General features: G+C 41.4%; 1 protein-coding gene across 4 annotated transcripts in view; it reads right to left on the bottom strand.

Annotated features, from left to right (window-relative positions):
• Positions 1-21355, bottom strand: part of LOC132815514 (protein spire homolog 1-like) — a 186629-nt gene that overhangs the window by 17541 nt on the left and 147733 nt on the right. For 2 of the 4 annotated variants that reach the window (XM_060824498.1, XM_060824497.1), the window contains 4 exons: positions 15024-15114; positions 12558-12700; positions 7605-7778; positions 2498-2635 (listed from right to left, as the gene is read on the bottom strand). In XM_060824498.1, coding sequence (XP_060680481.1) covers positions 2498-2635; positions 7605-7778; positions 12558-12700; positions 15024-15114 — 546 coding nt within the window. The remainder of the gene's footprint in view (positions 1-2497; positions 2636-7604; positions 7779-12557; positions 12701-15023; positions 15115-21355) is intronic. The other 2 variants (XM_060824500.1, XM_060824499.1) reach the window with 1 other exon arrangement.

Raw genomic sequence — 21355 nt, forward strand, 5'->3', positions numbered from 1 at the left:
AAGGCTTATTTCAGCAACAACAAACACCCAAAAACATATGATCTATGCCAATACTCGTGAGGTTACAAGTACAGAATCATGTGACTTGAACAAAGTGAATGAAATGCCAGGCTTGTAATGTAACAATATTCAATTTACTTTGCTTTTAATTTTTTAATTGGGATGTGAGCATTACTGGCTGGATCAACATTGATTGTCCATCCTTAATTACCATAAAAAGCAGCTAAGAGTCCCCACAGTGTTGTGCTTCTGAAGTCACATGTATGGACTCCAGGACATGGACAGTGGATTTTCTTTCCTAAAGGGACATTAGTGAGCCAGATGAGTTTTTAATGACAATTGTTACACGCTCACCATTAGACAAACTTCTTATGGATGTGAATGCTACCATCTGCTATGTTAAAAATCACACAACACCCAGTTTATTTGGAAGCACTAGCTTTCAGGGCACTGCTCCTTCATAAGGTAGTTGATGTTGTGTGATTTTTAACTTTGTACACACCAGTACAACACCGGCATCTCCAAATCATGAATATATCTGCTATGGAGGGGTTTGAACCTATAGCTGCAGAATATTAGCCTGGGGCCCTGGGTTATTAGTTCAGTACCTTCCCATTAGATCTCTCTGTTATATCTAAGCTTTACTCAAGATTTACTGGTCCCTGCTTTACCCACTAGTCAATGTCACAAGTTAATTGTTTCAGCTCAATCATCATTCTCACTTTCTGGTTAGATTTCAGTAAAACTACTCTGTTTGAAGTTGATTTAACAGCCTCCTTATGACTAGACACAGAGAGCCAAAATAACAGCTTCAGCAATGAAACCAGTCACTTCTTCAGTAACTTCTGCCACATAATATTTATTAATAGAATGTTTTTTGTGGCATGAGAAGTTTCTGAGTTACTGTATTGTGATACATGAAAAAGGGAGGAAATATCTGCAGGTGCTCAAATATTGAATGGAATACTTAAACACTCTAGTTAATTGCATGTAACTTTTAAGGAACTAAAGTATTTCACATTTATTTTTTGAAATGATGAACATATGACAGTGGCGCTGAATTCTGGTGATGAGTATTTCCTCTACTGAAGTTGTAATCACTTGATTTTTGATCTGATTTTTAGGTATCCGTGAGGAAATGACTGAATGTCCACATCTGAAAGCGTCGGGAAACATTATCTCACTTTCCCTCTCAAGGGCGCTTAGAAGATGACGGAATACTGAATTTCTTTTCTCTCCCATTTTAGAATAGAAAGTGGACCCAGGCAGACATCATCGGAAGTCACTTGCTAATGAATATGTCTGTTCACCCAGGAAATTCTGTGTCACTGGATGTGGGATCTGTGGGTCCTTGACCAAATCTAGTGCCACATTTCCCACCCCAAATTTCGCACATATTTCCAGGAAGTGGAACTGGTTCTTGACCTTGAGATCATTAATATTCCTTTCTCCAATTGATCTGCTGTACTTTCTCCTGCTGCCGGTGTTCTTAAAGAATTGCATCCCTTCATATTGGTCAAATGGTGGGACCCAAAATCTGGGATAATCACAACTTGGCTGTTTGTAAGAGGCCTGGATGCATTTCGCGACCATCTTGTGATTTGTTAGCTGCTGAGAAGGACGACATCCCACAACCAATCAAAGGGCCGGCTGATCTTAGGTCTCAGCCATGCCACTGGAGGAGGTGGGACTTGAACCAGTGGTCAGGACACTACCACTGTGCAACAAAGGCCCGACAGTAACTTTGAAGACAATTGAACTTCTAACATGCTCCAATGCCCTTAATTTAAACATGGTGGGTGAGTTACCAAGTCTGACAGCCTCCCAGCCCCCTGTATTAATCCAATATCTAGACCATGATGTCTAACTGATGGGCCAGTTAACCTCACCTTCCTACAGTGAAAATAAAGGCTTGACAGCAGGATAAAAAATAATAAGCAGCATATTTTAAAAGAAAACAGTGCTGTGAAATATATGCTCATGAAGTCATCAAGAAGAATAAAACTTGAAAGGTTTCAGAAAAGATTTACAAGGAAGCTGCCAGGATTGGATGGTTTGAGCTATAGGGAGAAACTAGATAGTTTGGGGCTGTTTTCTCTGGAGCTTCGGAGGCTGAGGCGTGACCTTATAGACGTTAATAAAATCATGAGGGGCGTGGATAGGGTAAATGCGGTAGGTCTTTTCCCTGAGGTGGGGGAGTCCAAAACTAGAGGGCATAGTTTAAGGTGAGAGGGGAATGATATAAAAGGGACTTAAGTGCTAATGTTTTCACACAGAGCATGAGGAAGTGGTGGAGGCTGGTATAAGTACAAGATTCAAAAAGCATCTGGATAGGTATATGAATAGGAAGGATTTAGAGGGTATGGTGGCAAATAGAACTAGATTAATCTAGGATATCTAGGCACAGACAAGTTGGACAGAAGGGTCTGTTTCTACATTGTACTTCTCTACGATTCTAATTACCAACCTGGTGGAAATCAATTTGTTCAAAACAAACCTTTCCTTTCTTCAGAGCAGTGTAGACATCCTTATACTGCTGGTACTTTTCTAGTTCTGCTTTCACCAAGACCTGTCGGATGTGCATCACTTCCTCCACAGTCAGTGCCAGACACTCCACAGGGTAACAGAACTCCTCCTGCAACAACACAAATGTCCAAACGAGTTGCCAACCATTCAGGTTCCCATTAACATTCCAGTATTTCAATTAGTTTCATTGGCTTGTAATTCATTTTTCAGAAACATAAATCATTCAAGAATAAGATCAGGACAGGTGGATAACAGGTACGTGGGCACCACTCGTTATCTCAAAAGGAGAACACATACATGTACACAAACACAACCACAAGCAAAACAGTTTGGAAACTTTAGCAGATTTTTAAAAGATTTGAAGAACACATTTGAATACATTAAAAGTTTTTCTAATGTTCAATATGGAGTTTACGCACAGCGTCAGCTACCTTCCCAAATTTCTGTGCCTTAATAATAGATTGAAGATTGATTGTCACATGTACTGAAAAATAGTAAAAAGTATTGTTTTGCATGCTATAGAGGTGGATCATATATTACAAAGTGCATCAGGGTAGCAGAATAGAGTGTAGAATGGTGTTACAGCCACAGAAAAGGTGCAGAGAGACAGATCTGAAGTAACATTTGAGAGGTTTTTTCAAAAGGAAAGACAGGAAAGAAGCTGTTCTTGAATCTATTCATATGTAATAGGGACCAAACACAGTAAGAGTGGTTCTTTTAAATCAAGTTTTACTTCACTGCAGAGCAGGCATGCCAGAAGAAGCTGAATATTTTAGCTCTATTCTTCATTATTCTCACCACCTGAACATACTGGGCTTTTTAAAAAATATAGGGCAGCAGTTTTCATTTGAGCACCTAAATTTACAATGGGTTAGGGTAAAATAAGCTTTTGCATGGATTGGCTCCCTTGTCCCAGCTACCAATTATGGATATCTTCATATTCAACCTGTTCAGAGATGTGTCTTTGAAATGGGTTGGGACTTGTACAGGGGCCCCCGAACTTGGAGGTAGGGACACAAACACTACATCATAACAGTCTTTTACCTAATTCAAATCTCACCGTATACCACAATGGGATTCAAACCCACTGCCCTAGAAGATTAGCCTGGAGTTCCGGATTGCTGGTCTAGTCACATTATCACTACATCACCATCAACCCACTATACAAATTCTAGAATGCAGGTGAGAATTAAGTAATATCTCACAATTCTAATTGGAATTGTTTATAGCTATCAGCTTTCTTGATTCCTACCACAGTCTTCTGCAGCTAATAGATACATCACAATAACTAATGTTTATATAGCACCTGTAATGTAATAAGTTGTTTCAAGGAACTTCACCCAAAGATTTTAACCAGGTTTAATATTAAGCCATTTAAGAAGATATTAGGTCAGATGACCAAAAGCTTGAATAAGAGTTAGATTTTAAATCAGTGTCTTAGATGAAAAAAGTGCGATGGTGGTAGAGAGGTTTAGGGAGGATATTCAGAGCTTGAGGCATTGCTACATGAAAGCCAATGGGGAACAATAGGCTTTCCAATAACTGAGGCAATATAAAACAGGGGCAAGGGACAAAGAACATATCTATTTGTGCTTTGGATTGTGGCCTGAAATGGGAAAAGGAATGTTTTAAAAATAAGGAGTATGGAAAAGATTAGTGCAAGTTAGCGGACACTCATCATATAAGTGCTGTTTGTTCAAGTAGTGGAGGAAGTTACTACAGACAAGATGGAGTGGGGAGGAGATTGCAAGGAGGGAGTTTCGTTGGGCAACATATGCCTGCCAACAACAATGTGATTGGTTCCCTGGTAGGTGCGTAACTTATGGATGCGACTATTTGGGTCATAAGCTATCAAACCTCCAGAAAGGAAGGAGCTGTCCTCTCTGTAGTTTAAAAAAAACTCAAACCTAAAGAAAGTCAATTTATTTTCCCTCATCAGTTGCTATTAGCTGTGGCTCTTAACCAATTAGAGACTTTATAAGCTGTGAACAAGTCACCCTGTGCCTCCTACAAGCAAATCCAAATACCAAGGAGAAGGAGGATCAAGGAGCCATAGGTTCTGTAATTTAAGCACAGAAACCTGCTCCCAGCTTTCTGTCAGCTTGGGTCTAAAAGACAAGTAAAACCTTTTTGACAAATCTGGGAATAGTAGGGCTTGCTTTCCAGTGTCTTCCCACAGTGAGGTGTAACAAAAGCTTGAACACATTCCTTCTGTTTGCAGAGGATGGTCTGTGTATGAAGGTTTATCACTTGCAACAAGCATACTAAGTCATGCTCGGAGCTTGATTGATTATCTTTGATAAGAGTTGATTTGCCAGTAAATCAGCACTTTTTAAAAAAATCCTTTAGTACAACTTATTATGGTCATTTGAAATTTGGCCATTTGAAATTTGGTATCTGACCTGATGTGTATAAGAAGGCAAGTTTTGACAACGCTCTTCTTAGTAATATTCGAATTGCATTTTACATTTTTTCTAAGAACTTTGATTCTTAAATAAAATGTATTTTTTCACATAATAACAAAGTATCATGAAACTGCCCAGCACTGCTTGAGGGGGGATAACTGCTGAGCAAATGGAAGAGGACAGGGCAGGTAGGGATGACAAAGGTAAGAGACAAGAATGAAGATGTAACACGTGGAAAACTCTGTCCACCCTGGAAAATACTGCTGCTAACTCTGCTTACAATATTTACAATGATATCTTGCCTGATGATCTGTAAATAAAAAGTCCTCACATTTTCTCTGTGAACAGGTCTGGGGTATCACTGATTTGTTACAGTGCAGATGAAGGCTAGACATCCCACCATGCTTGCATCATTTCTACACCCTATTGCCAATCTCCTGCCCTTTCCTACATATCCTCTAGTCAACAAAACCAAAGACCAAAGCTGCTTTGCTTCAGTCAGTTGCAGAAGTGGCCTCAGAATGATCCCCTCTGTGGGGCAGCACCTCCCCTCCTCTCCGTCAACTCTGGAAGGACAATTCACCACTCGGTCTCCTACTGTCAAGTGCCCCGCCGTGATATTCCTATTGGTGGTCTTCCTGTACCAATAAGGAAGAGAATAGGCTCCTTATTACTTGATTGACTGGTTCCTGAATGTGCAGTCAGCCCTAAGTGTGAGATGAAAACAGAACCTTTTTTTAAACAATGGAATGATTTTGCTGCTGATTTGCTCTTGCACCGTCTACGAGATCAATCTTTAACTAGTGGAAACCGCAGAACAATCCTGGAACTATGACAAACCTGATTCATTACCATTCTCCAGCAGATACCTGGTCTTTCTTTCAGAAACTGAAGGGGCTGGACAGATTTCACCATGTACTGTGTGCTGCTGGTGTAGATAACACAGCTCCTTAGTACCTACTCTTCTTCAAGGTGATTGGTAAGTTTACCAGAAAGGGAAAAGAAAATAGGTCCCATGCATTTCTGTCAGAAACTTTTCCCTGGACTTTAGCTCAGATGTGAAATCTGAAGTGGAGAAGGATCTGGAGGCACTGTTGTGAGATTGAGAAACTTAGACTTGGGTACTTTTTAACTATTAATTTTGTTTTTACACACCCAAGGCAGGCTGATTCAGGTAGGAAGTCTGAAAGACTTGAGTTTATATGGCACTTTGCATGACCATTACATGTCTCAAAATAGTTTACAGTCAATGAAGTGTTTATTTTTGTATTTGTCCAAGGAAGTGTGGACATGGCTAGATTCGCCAGCTTGTATTGCTCGTCTGTGTTGTTTGAGGTGTAGTTATTGGTGTAATGTAGGAAGTGGTGTCAGCTGAGGGATACATATTGATCAGGGCACGGGTGATAACTTCCCTGCTCTTTTTTGAAACAGTGCCCGGGAACCTTTGATGTTCACCCGAGACGGGAGACTGAGTCTTTGTTTAACAATGAAAGATGGCATGTCCGAGAGGACAGCTTCGGTTCAGCACCAACTGCCGAGAGTCAGACTTGAACACAAACCATTTCACAAGGTCACTGCTCTTGTGAGTGAGGCCATTTTTATGTATGTATTTCTGTGTGAGGAGTGAGAGTGTGTGTTTGTGTGAGTGTGACTGTGAAAGCATGTGTATGTGTGTGAGAGATAATTAGAGTGTGTTTGATTGTGAGAGTGGGCGTCAGTGAATGTGTGCGTACATGAGTGAGAGTGAGAGTAAATGTGAGTGAATGTGAGTATGTGGTTGCTCATCGATAGCTTATTGGGCTTACAGGAAGCGTTTATGCTCCTTTAAACCCACAAGAAGTGCTGCAAGGAGAATTAACACATTGTTTTGATAACCCAAACAAGATCCTCCAACCTACCATTAAATAAAGCCAGTGCAACAAACTCCATTTGATAAATATTATGTTGAAAACGTGAATATTCCACACGTAGAAAGGCAGAGGATTGAGAAGAAACACTACAGATTGACAAATCACACAAAGAAAACATTGCCATAAAGATACCATACAATGTGCTCACACATCATTTCCCCATGTTGATTAGTGTTTAATTTCTTTGCCCATTAACAGGAGGGCGAGAAATCAAGTTTCAAATTGTGAATGTGGCTGTAGGCCTCAAAACATTTACACTTCAGCAGGTCAACCCCTAAACATTAAAGCATTAAAGAACTGAGATTTCTTCCACTCAACTAATTTCAATGCAAAAAAAGGGAGATTTAACCCAAACCTTTCCAATTTATCCTTTCAACAAGAGGAACATCACTGTCTTTGAGATTAACAAAACCTAGTCATTAGGGATTCATCACCTTATTCCAATTTACATGAGAAACCCAAACAGAGATATTGGCAATAAGGTGGGGGTAGCGAATTCAATAATTGCTTTATGTTTCTTGACACACAGGCACTTCAAGTAAATACATTTGAGAAATGGCTAATGTTAGATACCATCATCTCGCCCTCCAAAAAGTTAAAAAAGCAAAGAAAAAATAAAATCAGTGTCAATCAGAAATGGAACCATCAAAGCAGATAGTAGCAATCTTAGTAATGCAATCTGGCATTGCTGTTGGTAGGAAAGCGACAGTGATCCAGTTTTGTTATTTAAGAGGAATATTTCAGAAACGATGAAACAGCAAACCTTTGGTGTTTTCCACCTGCTGGTAAAGACTCCCTCACACAGAAAATACACAGCCCCCACCAAACCAAACATGGCGGCTTCCAGCGGGCAAGAATTAAGCATGGAGACTGTTTGCATGCTTGGGATAAACAGTCGGTGGCTCATCCGAGGTAATAAACTGCTTAGCCTGGACACCTGGACAACACATAGATGGTTACAATGGAAACTTGCATGGGGATTCTCCGTCGGAACCACAAACAAACAAACTGCAATTCTTATTTCCAACCAAAGCCGTACATTTCAGCATCAGGAATAATGAAGTCAACTTGGATTGGTCTTGACCATTTCTAATGAATTTAAGGAAGCACGGAGGGATTGAAACTTTGACAGAGACTTTAAAAACATCTCTGAAATTAGCAGAAACTTGTACAAGGTTTGCACTGGCTATGTGTCTGATTATCCCCAATTACTTGCATTGTTGGCCTGGTTCATTTATCAGCAATCATGCCTCTAGGCCCCAGTGCTGTAGGCTCAAGACCCACCTCAGGTGAATTTAAGGTGATACATGCTGTAGGAGGTCCCACAGCACTATCTGGCTCTTAGTGCTGACCAAAGATTCCTTTAAAGTACACCACCAACAGATGAACATATTGCGGTGATTTTGTCTTTGAAGTCAATGGAAATAAATGATGCCTGCTGCTTGTGGTAGGCTTCCTCTCAGTGAGTTGATAGAATGAAAAGAAGCTGACTGCTCTTAGATTTGTGTGCAAGGGTGACTGAACTCTGCATTCCATTCACACTCCATGTTGGGTCTCCTATGCTGTTCTGAGGAGCTCAAGGAGAAAGTGAGGTCTGCAGATGCTGGAGTATCAGAGCTGAAAATGTGTTGAAGGGCTTATGACCGAAACATCGAATTTCCTGTTCCTTGGATGCTGCCTGACCTGCTGCGCTTTTCCAGCAATACATTTTCAGCTCTGAGGAGCTCAACCCAAACTTTAGATGTCAAACTAGGGTGGCAGCATTGCCATAATGGGGACCAGGAGAGACTGGAAAACATCCCATGATTCTGTCACTGGTAGACTGAGGGACTCCAGAGATCTCACTCCCTCCAGCCCATTCCCACCCAACCACGAGGCTCATAACCTACACTAGGTGTGACCAGTGGATGTGACAGTAGGAGACAGCAACTCCCAGCATAATCAAACTGGTAAAACTAAACCAAATTACTGTTGTTGCTGGATATCTGAACTTGAATTAGAAAATGATCTAGCAGCACTATAGGAAAAGTTGAAGAAAGTGCTGTAAGGTGAGTCTGGAAATGACCAAGTAAATGGAAGCAGCTCTATTTATTGAATCTTCTCTTAAACATTCACTACTCACAAGGAATAATCTTCACTTCCCAGTCTAACTAAAGTCCTCATTCCCAACTCTGGATTAGTGGTGCTGGAAGAGCACAGCAGTTCAGGCAGCATCCAAAGTGCAGCGAAATCGACATTACGGGCAAAAGCCCTTCATCATTCCTGATGAAGGTCTTTTGGATGCTGCCTGAACTGCTGTGCTCTTCCAGCACCACTAATCCAGAATCTGGTTTCCAGCATCTGCAGTCATTGTTTTTACCTGATTCTCAACTATCCACTTCTTTCTGCACCTGCTCTCAATCCTTGATTTCCTTCACAAAATGGGCTCCAGCTGTCAACTTTGTGCCCATTTCACCACCCTCCTTTTCATATCCACTCCACATATTCCAATAAAGGACATAAGAACTAGGAGTAGGAGCAGGCAATTCAACCCCTCAAGCCTGCTCCACCATTTAATATAATCATGGCTGTTCACCTCTAGGCCTCAACTCCACTTCCCATAACCCTTTAATCTGTTCCTAATTAAAAATCTGTCTATCTCCTCTTTAAATTTACTTAGTGTTCCAGCATGCACCATGGTCTGGGATAGTGAATTCCACAGATTCACAACTCTTTGAGAGCAATAATTTCTTCTTTTCTCTGTTTGACAGCTTCTATTCCTTATCCGAAAAACATGACCTCTCACCCTAGATTCCTGTGTGTGCGGAAACCTCCTCCCTCCATCTACTTTGCCAAACTCCCTTGGCATCTTATTTACCTCAATTGATCTCCTTTATTCTTCTAAACTCAAGACAAACGCTTAATCTCTCCTCATAAGACAAACCTCTCACCTCTGGAATCAATCTGGTGGCTCACCTCTGAACTTCTTCCAATACAACTACATTCCCTCCTCAAGTAAAGAGAGTAAAACTGTAAGCAATCTTCCAGGTATAGTCTCACTGATGCATTGTATAGTTACAGCAACTCTTCCCTACTTTTGTACACTATTCCTTCAGCAATAAATGCCAAAATTCCAGGTGTCTTTCTTATTACCAGTTGTACCTACATTCCAGCTTTCTCCCTTCCATCCGTTCCAGATTTGCAACAGAATTTAATGAAGAGCATGTATTGAGTGGGAAACTGCTTAGTAGAGTCAGCAAGGGGCTGGTACAATTTTAAATGTGAGAACAGTGGCTGGCACGGTGGCTCAGTGGTTAGCACTGTTGCCTCACAGCACCAGGGACCCAGGTTCGATTCTAGCCTCGGGCAACTGTCTTTGTGGAGTTTGCACATTCTGTGTGGGTTTCCTCCCAAAATTACAAAGATGTGCAGGTCAGATGAATTGGCCATACTAAATTGCCCATAATGTTAGGTGCGTTGGTCTGGGTGGGTTACTCTTCAGAGAGTTGGTATGGACTTGTTGGGCTGAAGGGCCTGTTTCCACACTGTAGGGAATCTAATCTAAACAGGACTTTTAGCCTCAAGAGTCCTGATACATGGATTTTCCAACCTATCACTCCAGGCCAGCTGATATTCTTATTCATCCTTTAGATCCTGAAGCCACTCATGCAGTATCCAGCATCAGGAGCCATGTGGACATAAAACATAGAACAGTACAGCATGGAAAAAGACCCTTCGGCCCACCATGTCTGAAAACTCCCAACAAACTCATATGGCTGTCACTGATATGTACTTGATATTACAAAGAATCCCTGACATGAAACTATTTCAAAGCTTTTAAATCTCAAATGTTAAACACAAATTTCTATTCAGGCCCTGCATTAAAGACTAGGAATCCTTTCATGGTCTCCTTAGCTATCAATTAAACTATTGGATCTGATTTTAAAATCTCACTATGGCAGGTGATGGAATTCAAATTCAATTAAAAATCTGGAATTAAGAGTCTAAAAATGACTGTGAAACCATTATTGATTGTCAGGAAAAACCCATCTGGCTCACTAATGGTCTTCAGGGAAGGAAACAGCCGTCCCTAGCTCATCTGGCCTACACGTGACTCCAGACCCACAGTGATGTGGTTGACTCATAACTGCCTTCTGGGCAATTAGGGATGGGTAATAAATGCTGACTGAGCCAGTAATGCCCATTCCCATGAATGAATTAGAAATCTCCTGAGATAATAGTGTTTTTTTTAAAATTCAGCTAAGCATTCATTAGAACATAATGACAGTCCTTAGGAAATGTCAACAATGAACTCTGTTAAATTGCACAAACAGATGATATTTTTTCTAATCTATGCCAAATAGCCTTTCAATCAAAGGTACATTATACTTTTTTAAAAATTCACAGTAACTTTAAACAGCAAGGATTTCAATTTTAAAAACTTCAGAATATGACCCTGAAACAGACGTTTTCAACTCTTTAAGAAGATTGACATTTATTTCAACAATTCAACACACCCCTCTGAGCTAGAGCTCACCAACCAACAAACTCATCACTAAGTTCAAATAACTCTGTTTAGTTTCGGTTTCCTGGTTGTGTGAATCACACCCTGTTCCCTAGTCTGCTGCTAAAAATGTGATGGATGACTCCCACCTCTGGGTCCCACCACCATTTTCAAAAATTTGTGAAAATCCAGTTGTTAAGTCTCTAGATTTTTTTTTTATGAGCAAGTGTTAGGAATATCAGGTGTAATTGACAGGTTATACTTTAAGCTAAGGTAATAAAAAATAATACAGCAGATACTGGAAATCTGAAACAGAAAGAGAAGATACTGGAGAAACTCAGCAGGTCTGGCAGTATGTCTTCTGAAGAACAGTCGCATTGTACTTGAAGCATTAACTTTGTTTCTCTCTCCACAGACACTGCCAGACTTGCTGAGTTTCTCCACAATTTTCATTTTTTAAATTTTACACTTTGAGCTGCCCATTTAACGTTAAGACAGAATAACATTGAGAACTAGCTATTCAGCATTTCTGCCTGGATACAAGGCTTAGATGATTCACATTGCCTTAGTCCAAAGCAACCTCTTGCAATACCAATTCATGGAATTTTCTAAGATAGCACTGTGTCTGACAGAAATAGTCTGCAGACTGTGTGTGACAGAGAGAGAAGAAATAGAGGTGGTAAGTCCTGCATCTGAAGCAAAAAAAGATGGGCTTTATCATTCACCATGCAAAAGTTCATGCTCAGATTGAAGAAACAAAGTTAGAATGAATTTATAGAAGTTGCAAGATTCACCAGCTTTGACTAGAGGGAAGAATCTGCAGGATAATCTTTATCATCAACTTCAATCCTGAAATAGGAAGACACCCAATTGGAAAAAGAAAAAGGAAGAGGCCATTGGAGCAGAGAATGGCTTTTGATTGATTCCATTTAAAGGCTAGAGTAAAGTTTAACCATATATCAGATTGTCAGTCATTCTAAAAATCAACAGCAGGATCATTTCAATAATTTGAAATATAAAATGGCTGCTAATTAGTGGTCATTCAATGATGCTTTTAGTTTGATAGTTACAGTAAATGTCTAAAAACATGTCATCTTGATGTTTGAACATTCTAGAAATTCAAATATCTTTTTTAAAAAAAGTGTTTTGGCCCTTCAGGGATCTATGTAATCATCCCAAGTAGGGGAAATGCCACTGGAATCTTAGCACAATTCTCCACCATGTTATACTTACCAGAGACTTGGAACTCTGCCGAGATGGGGGAAGAAACTGACGCACATTGGTTGGCGTTTCCTTCTCAATGGAGTGTCGCCTCTGAGGTTGCTTCCTTCGCTCAGGCTGTGGAGTTGAGGAGATGGGCAGGAACATTGGAGGAGCTGTGCATTCAAAAACATGTGTAAAAATGGAGATGCCATATTTAATCGAGCACATTATTTATCAACCCTTACAATAAGGCTGAAGGAACAAGGAGCATCGAGAATTCAATAAGAGATTCCATGAATCAGGAACAGGATTGGCCATAGTGTCCTTGAACCTGTTCCACCCTTCAATATGATGGCTGATCTTTGACTTCAACTTTCCTTTCTTACCCTATCTTACCCAAGAGTTTGATTTCCTTTAAATCCAAAAATCCACAAATCCTGGGATGTCCCAATCTCTCAATTTGATCACCAGACGCAGCTGCTGCTCCTTAGATACAGTTTCCACAATTAAGGAGCAATAGAAATATAGGAAACCAAGACTTTTCCTCATCTGTCATTTATCTAATCACTCAAACAAATCATCTGGTCATTTACCCCCAGGCTCTTTGTGGGAGCTTGTTGTGCACAACTTGGCATCTGCGTTCCTTCCTCTGCTTTTAAAAATGATTAATGAGCTGGGATGTACTCTGTAACATCTTGCATGTGAAAGGTGCTATGTAAATGCAAGTTTTTTTATTAACATGCTGGAGTGGGTAAACTAACTTGTTTCTACATTCTGATATAATGTTGATTTTTCAGAGGAAGAAACTTCAGTTTCAAAATCCATGCTATCAGAATCCATTGCAGCTATTCAGAAGCAAATCCTTGCAGTTCCTCTGTACACATCGTGTCTCTGAGTATCACCTGTCTCGGAGTTCCATTTGTTGTCCTTAAATTTGTGAAAATACTGGGAGGTATTTTAACCTAAAACAGTCTCCTGATTCAAACACACCTCACCATAATTATTCCCAGTATTAACGGCACGACTCAGAAAGTGGCTAAATAAGGTCAAACCCTCAATGTCATCTAGTTTCTGGCTTCAATTTGCTAACCGTTTCATCGAAATCAGGATTTGTTGGATACAGGAGGTGAGCACCTTTAGGTCTTCCTATCGGATACAGCACCCCCAGGATCCCCATTCCTCACCATTGGCCTTCACCTCCCCCTCCTTCCCACAGCGTCCCCAAACCACTGATGCAAGAAGCCCCTGCAACCTCCCCTTCCAATCTACTTCAATCTATCTCCTTCCTCTTTTTCCTGGTAGAATTTCCAATCCTTCAGGATTGTCCTGGAATCTGAAAGATTAGATTAGATTAGATTCTCTACAGTGTGGAAACAGGCCCTTCGGCCCAACAGGTCCACACCGACCCTCCGAAGAGCAACACACCCAGATCCATTCCCCGACACCTAACACTAGGGGCAATTTAACCTGGCCAATTTACCTAACCTGCACATCTTTTGGACTGGGGGAGGAAACCGGAGCACCTGGAGGAAACCCATGCAGACAAGTGGAGAATGTGCAAAATCTGCACAGACAGTTGCCCGAGGTGAGAATTGAACTCGGGTCCTTGGCACTGTGCTAATCACTGAGTCACCAAGCTTAATCTCCAGGACCTGGCAGAGAGCAACTGCCATGGTAGGATATAAAAAATTGCAGATAAAGTGAAAGGCTGGTTGATCTCATTGGGTGGTTGGAGGAAGTAAACTATGTCATTGAGTACAGGAGTTGGGAGGTCATGTTGCGGCTGAGGACATTGGTTAGGCCACTGTTGGAATACTGCATGCAATTCTGGTCTCCTTCCTATCGGAAAGATGTTGTGAAACTTGAAAGGGTTCAGAAAAGATTTACAAGGATGTTGTCAGGGTTGGAGGATTTGAGCTATAGGGAGAGGCTGAACAGGCTGGGGTTGTTTTCCCTGGAGCGTCGGAGGTTGAGGGGTGACCTTATAGAGGTTTACAAAATTATGAGGGGCATGGATAGGATAAATAGACAAAGTCTTTTCTGTGGGGTCGCCAAGTCCAGAACTAGAGGGCATAGGTTTAAGGTGAGAGGGGAAAGATATAAAAAAGACCTATGGGTCAAGTATTTCACACAGAGGGTGGTACGTGTATGGAATGAGCTGCCAGAGGATGTGGTGGAGGCTGGTACAATTGTAACATTTAAGAGGCATTTGGATGGGTATATGAATAGGAAGGGTTTGGAGGGATATGGGCCGGGTGCTGGCAGGTGGGACTAGATTGGGTTGGGATATCTGGTCAGCATGGACGGGTTGGACCGAAGGGTCTGTTTCCATGCTGTACATCTCTATGACTCTAGGACTGTAACTCTTTACCCACCAGCTCCCTGCTCTGTGTTGATTAATTAATGAAGGTTCAGCTCATTAAAACCATGTGACCTTGCTTCCATGGAGTTTTCTGCTGTGACTCAGTGCGTGTGGACAGATTCCACCTTACTTACTCTTTTTGCCATTTGGAGTGTCCGGGGAGCTGTCTTCCACTTTAAATGTTGATCCACTGGAACTGCTCCTCAACATCTTAATCCTCTCCTCCTTTTGAACAAACAAAAAACGGTCAAATATAGAAATGCAAGTGAAAGCTACATGCTGGTTGGTATCTGAACTGTACAGCACTGTTATTGTCAATCAAATGTACGTATACAGACAATTCAAAAAATCCCAAAGAACTACGGTTGCTAAAAATCAGAAACAAAAGCAGAAATTGCTGGAAAAACTCAGTGAGTCTGACAGCATCTGTGGAGAGAAAGCAGGATGAACATTTCTGAAGAAGGGTCGCTGGACTTGAAACATTAACTCTACTTTCTCTCCACAGATGCTGCCTGACCCGTTGAGTTTTTATCACAAGTTTTGCGTTCCTGTGTATACAGACTAATCCTTTGCAGGCGAGAATGATTGTCTTCGATGAGTCTAAGGGTGACGGATGAATGTGAATACAGTAACAACAATTAATTCAGACTTTATTTTGAGTGGGACTACTTTACAAACTCCTGGTAGCTAATGTCTTCTTTGCAAAAATATCAATCTAACAACAAAAGTTTTCATGATCATCCTTGGCAAAGGGAGCCACTCGAGGTACACCTACACTCCGCAATGAAAATTTGGAAAGGAAACACAGGATTGGGAACAGGCCGTTCAGCCCCTCTACACTGCTCCTGCATTCCATGAAGTCATGGCAAGTCTATATCCTAACTCCAATCACCCACTAACTACCATTGCTTCATATTCCTTGACTAACATCAATCTGTCGATCTCATATTAGAAATTCTTAATTCAGCGAGCAATTGCTACTTTTTTAGGGAGAGAGTTCCTGAAAGGCTTTTCTCAAAATTTAAAGTTGTTTTAAACTTAACATTTTCAAAATTTAAGATTATTGATTCACTCCTTAACCTCCCGTGTTCCAGGAAATACCAGACTTCCAATCTAACCTTCAGTGCCTGGAAAACAACAACTTGTGGACAACTCAATTATCAAGCAGTTTAAATTCTACCATATTTTAATTTCAACTAAGAACATTTGGAATATAAAACAATCATCAGTAAAGCTGATAAATCAAAAAAGAACTGCAGACACGGACGATCTGAAACACAAACAGAAAGTGGAGAATCTCAGCAGGTCTGTGGAGAATGAAGCAGAGTTATGATTCGAGTCCAATAGGCCACAAATGCTGCCAGACCTATTGAGTTTCTCCAGTAATTTCTGTGGGACTGTAATGATGACCCTGAAACTGCAATTATGATTAAAGCCCATTTGATTCAATAATGCCCTTTAAGGAAGGAAATCTGCCCTTCTTACTTGGTCTGGCTTCCATGTCACCTCAGACCCACAATAATGTGGGTGACTCTTAATTGCTCTCTGAAATAGACTAAGACAATTGAAGACTGGCAACAAACACTTGCCTTGCCAGCAGCACCCACTTTCCACGAAAGAGTAAGACAGATGTCTAATATGGAGACAATAAGATCTGCAGATGCTGGAGATCAGAGTTGAGAGTGTGTTGCTGGGAAAGCACAACAGCTCAGGCAGCATCCGAGTAGCAGGAAAATAGATGTTCCTAATGAAGGGCTCTGGCCCGAAACGTCAATTTTCCTGCTCCTCGGATGTTGCCTGACCTGCTGTGCTTTTCCAGCAACACACTCTCAACAAAAGTCTAACATGGGCCAACTTTATATCTGCCTTTATTAAGCTGCTTATCTACATCCAAGACTTTGTAATCTTTAGGCTGTACTATTCAAACACATTTCTGGCTGGTTCTATTCTTTGTAATCTTGATGGGAATCCAAGCCTCTGCTTCTCAGATCCTAGCTTTCAGGAAATCCTGCTTATCCATCATTCCTGAGTTTATTAACTAACATCACCTCCCAGCCATGCCTTAACTTAAAGTCTCATCCTTGTTTTCAAATCTCTTATGATCTTGGCCCACCCTATCTCTGTAATGTCCTCTGACACCACAAATCTTTGAGATTGCCATGCTCCAATTTTGGTCTCTTGGACACTACTGGTTTTAATTATTGAACTCCCACTGGTGACCATGCCTTCAGTTCCCAAGAGTCAATTCTCTGGAATTCCTTCTTTCCTTAAACCTCACTCTCAGTTATCTCTGATCATTTGTTCTAGCATCTCCTTATGTGGCCTAGTATCATATTTTGTTCTCGATAGCACTCCCATAGAGTACTTTGGGCCACCTTATTGTGTTAAAGGTGCTATACAAATACAAGTTTGTCTCTGTTGTGTTCCATTCAGTTGCGGCTGTGCTTCCTCAGGAATGAAAGCCAGCAGCAAGTTTATTGTGGGGTCTTGTGACACATTGGGCAGTGTCCCAGCCTCTGAGACAGTTACAAGTGTCAGTCTGGGACATGGTGCATTCAGAGCATGATCAACTGGTTGAATAGCAACAGTTATTTCAGTAAGGCATTTGATAAGGTAGGCTATTGCACAAAATACAGAGGCACGGGATTGAGGGTGATTTAGATCAGAAATTGGCTGACTGAAAGAAGTGGTGGTTGATGGGAAATATTCATCCTGCAGTTCAGTTACTCGTGGGGTACCGCAAGGATCTGTTTTGGATCCATTGTTTGTCATTTTTATAAATGACCTGGATGAGGGCATAGAAGGATGGGTTAGTAAATTTGCAGACGACACTAAGGTCGATGGAGTTGTAAATAATGACGAAGGATGTTGTAGGTTACACAGAGACATAGATAAGCTGCAGAGCTGGGCTGAAAGGTGGCAAATGGAGTTTAATGTGGAAACGTGTGAGGTGATTCATTTTGGAAGGAGTAACCGGAATGCAGAGTACTGGGCTAATGGTAAGATTCTTGGTAGTGTAGCTGAACAGAGAGATCATGGTGTCAAGGTACATAGATCCTTGAAAGTTGCCACCCAGGTTGATAGGGTTTTTAAAAAGGTATATGGTGTGTTAGCTTTGATTGGTAGAGGGATAGAGTTTCGGAACCATGAGATTATACTGCTGCTATGCAAAACTCTGGTGCGGCCACATTTGAAGTATTGTGTACAGTTCTGGTCACCGCATTATAGGAAGGATGTGGAAACTTTGGAAAGGGTTCAGAGGAGATTCAGTAGGATGTTGCCTGGTATGGAAGGAAGGTCTTATGAGGAAAGGCTGAGGAAACTGAGGCTGTTTTTGTACGGGAGAAGAAGGTTTAGAGGTGACTTAAGTGAGACATATAAGATAATCAGAGGGTTAGATAGGGTGGACAGGGAGAACCTTTTTCCTTGATGGTGATGGCTAGCACGAGGAGATATAGCTTTAAATTGAGGGGTGATAGATATAGGACAGATGTCAGAGGTAGTTTCTTTACTCAGAGAGTAGTAGGGGCGTGGAGTGTACTGCCTGCAACAGTAGTAGACTCGCCAACTTAAAGAGCATTTCAATTGTCATTGGATAGGCATATGGACAAGAGTGGAATAGTGTAAGTTAAATGGGCTTCAGATTGGCTTCACATGTTGACGCAACATTGAGGGCCGAAGGACCTGTACTGCGCTGTAATGTTCTATGTACTATTTAAATCCTTCCAAATCCCAGGCTGGTGGGAGTGGCTCCTGATCAGTTCTGATGGAAAGGAAAGTGCAGTCTCTATTGTCGCAATCAATTGTTACAGATGACACAAGCCAGAGCAACTCTGATTCCTTGGGGCCCCGGTTGGTTGGGCAGCCGGGTTTCAGATTGGGATGGATTTGGACCTGTCTCCTTGACCCTGACCCTCCATGGAGATAGTGTCGCTGTGGGTTAACCTGCTTTTGGAACTGAAGATGATAAGGTTTATTCATTCATACATTGGCCACTAGGTGGCAATCTGTATAGAGGAAAGGATATTATTTTCTTAATTGCTAAAATTATATCAATTACAGAAACCAAATGAAAAATACTGAAAATGCACATCTGAGTATCATTTAACAAGACAAAAGATGCTTAGCATTTTGGATATAGATATAGTCTCTTCAATGGTAAAAGCACTAAAAGAAAGGATTAATAGGTGGTACGGTGGTTTAATGGTTAGCACTGCTGCCTCACAGTGTCAGGGACTTGAGTTTGATTCCAGCCTCAGGTGACTGTCTGTGGAGTTTGCATGATGTCTGCGTGGGTTTCATCTGGATGCTCCAGTTTCCTCCCACAGTCTAAAGATGTGTAGGTTAGATAGATTGGCTATGGGAAATGCAGGATTACAGGGACAGGGTAGGGGGTTAGGTCTGGTTGGAATGCTCTTCAGCGTGGACTCAATGAGCTGAATGGTCTCTTGCTGCACTGTAGGGATTCTAGGATTAGTGTTGACCATTCTGAAAAAAATTATATCAAATTCAATACATTAACTCTGTTTTTCTCTCGCTGACAGATTTTCTGAGATTCTCCAGCACTCTTTTTATTTCTGACTTGGACCTATATTGCTGTTGCTGGGTCAAGGTCCCCTTTAACAGTGCTGTGGATGCTGTACACCTCAAGGACTGCAGCAGTTCAAGAAGGCAGCTCAGGGAAATTAGGGATGGGTAATAAATACTGGCCAGGCAGCGGTGCCCACATCCCCTGAACAAATTAAATAAAATTTGATTCAAATGTCAGTTATGTTTGTAAACTATTTTTTATTGTGGTACTTCAGTGTTCTGCTGGCTAGTCATAAATAATAGACAATAGACAATAGGTGCAGGAGTAGGCCATTCTGCCCTTCGAGCCTGCACCACCATTCATTATGATCATGGCTGATCATCCTTAATCAGTATCCTATTCCTGCCTTATCTCCATAACCCTTGATTCCACTATCCTTGAGAGCTCTATCCAACTCTTTCTTAAACGAATCCAGAGACTGGGCCTCCACTGCCCTCTGGGGCAGAGCATTCCACACAGCCACCACTCTCTGGGTGAAGAAGTTTCTCCTCATCTCTGACCTAAATGGCCTACTCTTTATTTTTAAACTGTGTCCTCTGGTTCAGGACTCACCCATCAGCGAAAACATGTTTCCTGCCTCCAGAGTGTCCAATCCTTTAATAATCTTATACGTCTCAATCAGATCCCCTCTCAGTCTTCTAAACTCAAGGATATACAAGCCCAGTCGCTCCAATCTTTCAACATAAGATAGTCCCACCATTCCAGGAATTGACCTTGTGAACCTATGCTGCATTCCCTCAATAGCCAGAATGTCTTTCCTCAAATTTGGAGACCAGAACTGCACACAATATTCCAGGTGTGGTCTCACCAGGGCCCTGTACAGCTGCAGAAGAACCTCTTTGCTTCTATACTCAGTCCCTCTTGTTATGAAGGCCAGCATGCTATTAGCCTTCTTCACTACCTGCTGTACCTGCATGCTTGCCTTTATTGACTGGTGTACAAGAACATCCAGATCTCTTTGTATTGCCCCTTTACCTAAATTGATTCCATTTAGGTAGTAATCTGCCTTCCTGTCCTTGCCACCAAAGTGGATAACCAAACATTTATCCACATTAAACTGCATCTGCCATGCATCTGTCCACTCACCTAACCTATCCAGGTCACCCTGTAATCTCCTAACATCCTCCTCACATTTCACCCTGCCACCCAGCTTTGTATCATCAGCAAATTTGCTAATGTTACTAATAATACCATCTTCTATATCATTAATATATATTGTAAAAAGCTGCGGTCCAAGCACTGATCCCTGCGGTACCCCACTGGTCACTGCCTGCCATTCCGAAAGGGAGTTTTTTATCACTACTCTTTGTTTCCTGTCAGCCAGACAATTTTCAATCCAAGTCAGTACTTTGCCCCCAATACCATGCACCCTAATTTTGCTCACTAACCTTTGTGGAACTTTATCAAAGGCTTTCTGAAAGTCCAGGTACACTACATCCACTGGATGTCCCTTGTCCATCTTCAGAGTTACATCCTCAAAAAATTCCAGAAGATTAGTCAAGCATTATTTCCTCTTCATAAATCCATGCTGACTCTGACCTATCCTGTTACTGCTATCCTAATGTGTCGTAATTTCATCCTTTATAATTGACTCCAGCATCTTTCCCACCACTGAGGTCAGACTAACTGGTCTATAATTTCCTGCTTTCTCTCTCCCACCTTTCTTAAAAAGTGGTACAACATTAGCGACCCTCCAATCTGCAGGAACTGATCCTGAATCTATCGAACTCTGGAAAATAATCACCAACACATCCACAATTTCTAGAGCCACCTCCTTCAGTACCCTGGGATGTAGACCTTTAGGCCCTGGGGACTTATCAACCTTCAGACCTAACAGTCCCTCCAACACCAACTCCTGGCAAATACAAATTCCCT

This window comes from Hemiscyllium ocellatum, chromosome 4, assembly GCF_020745735.1.
Source record: "Hemiscyllium ocellatum isolate sHemOce1 chromosome 4, sHemOce1.pat.X.cur, whole genome shotgun sequence".
NCBI classification, from domain to species: domain Eukaryota; kingdom Metazoa; phylum Chordata; class Chondrichthyes; order Orectolobiformes; family Hemiscylliidae; genus Hemiscyllium; species Hemiscyllium ocellatum.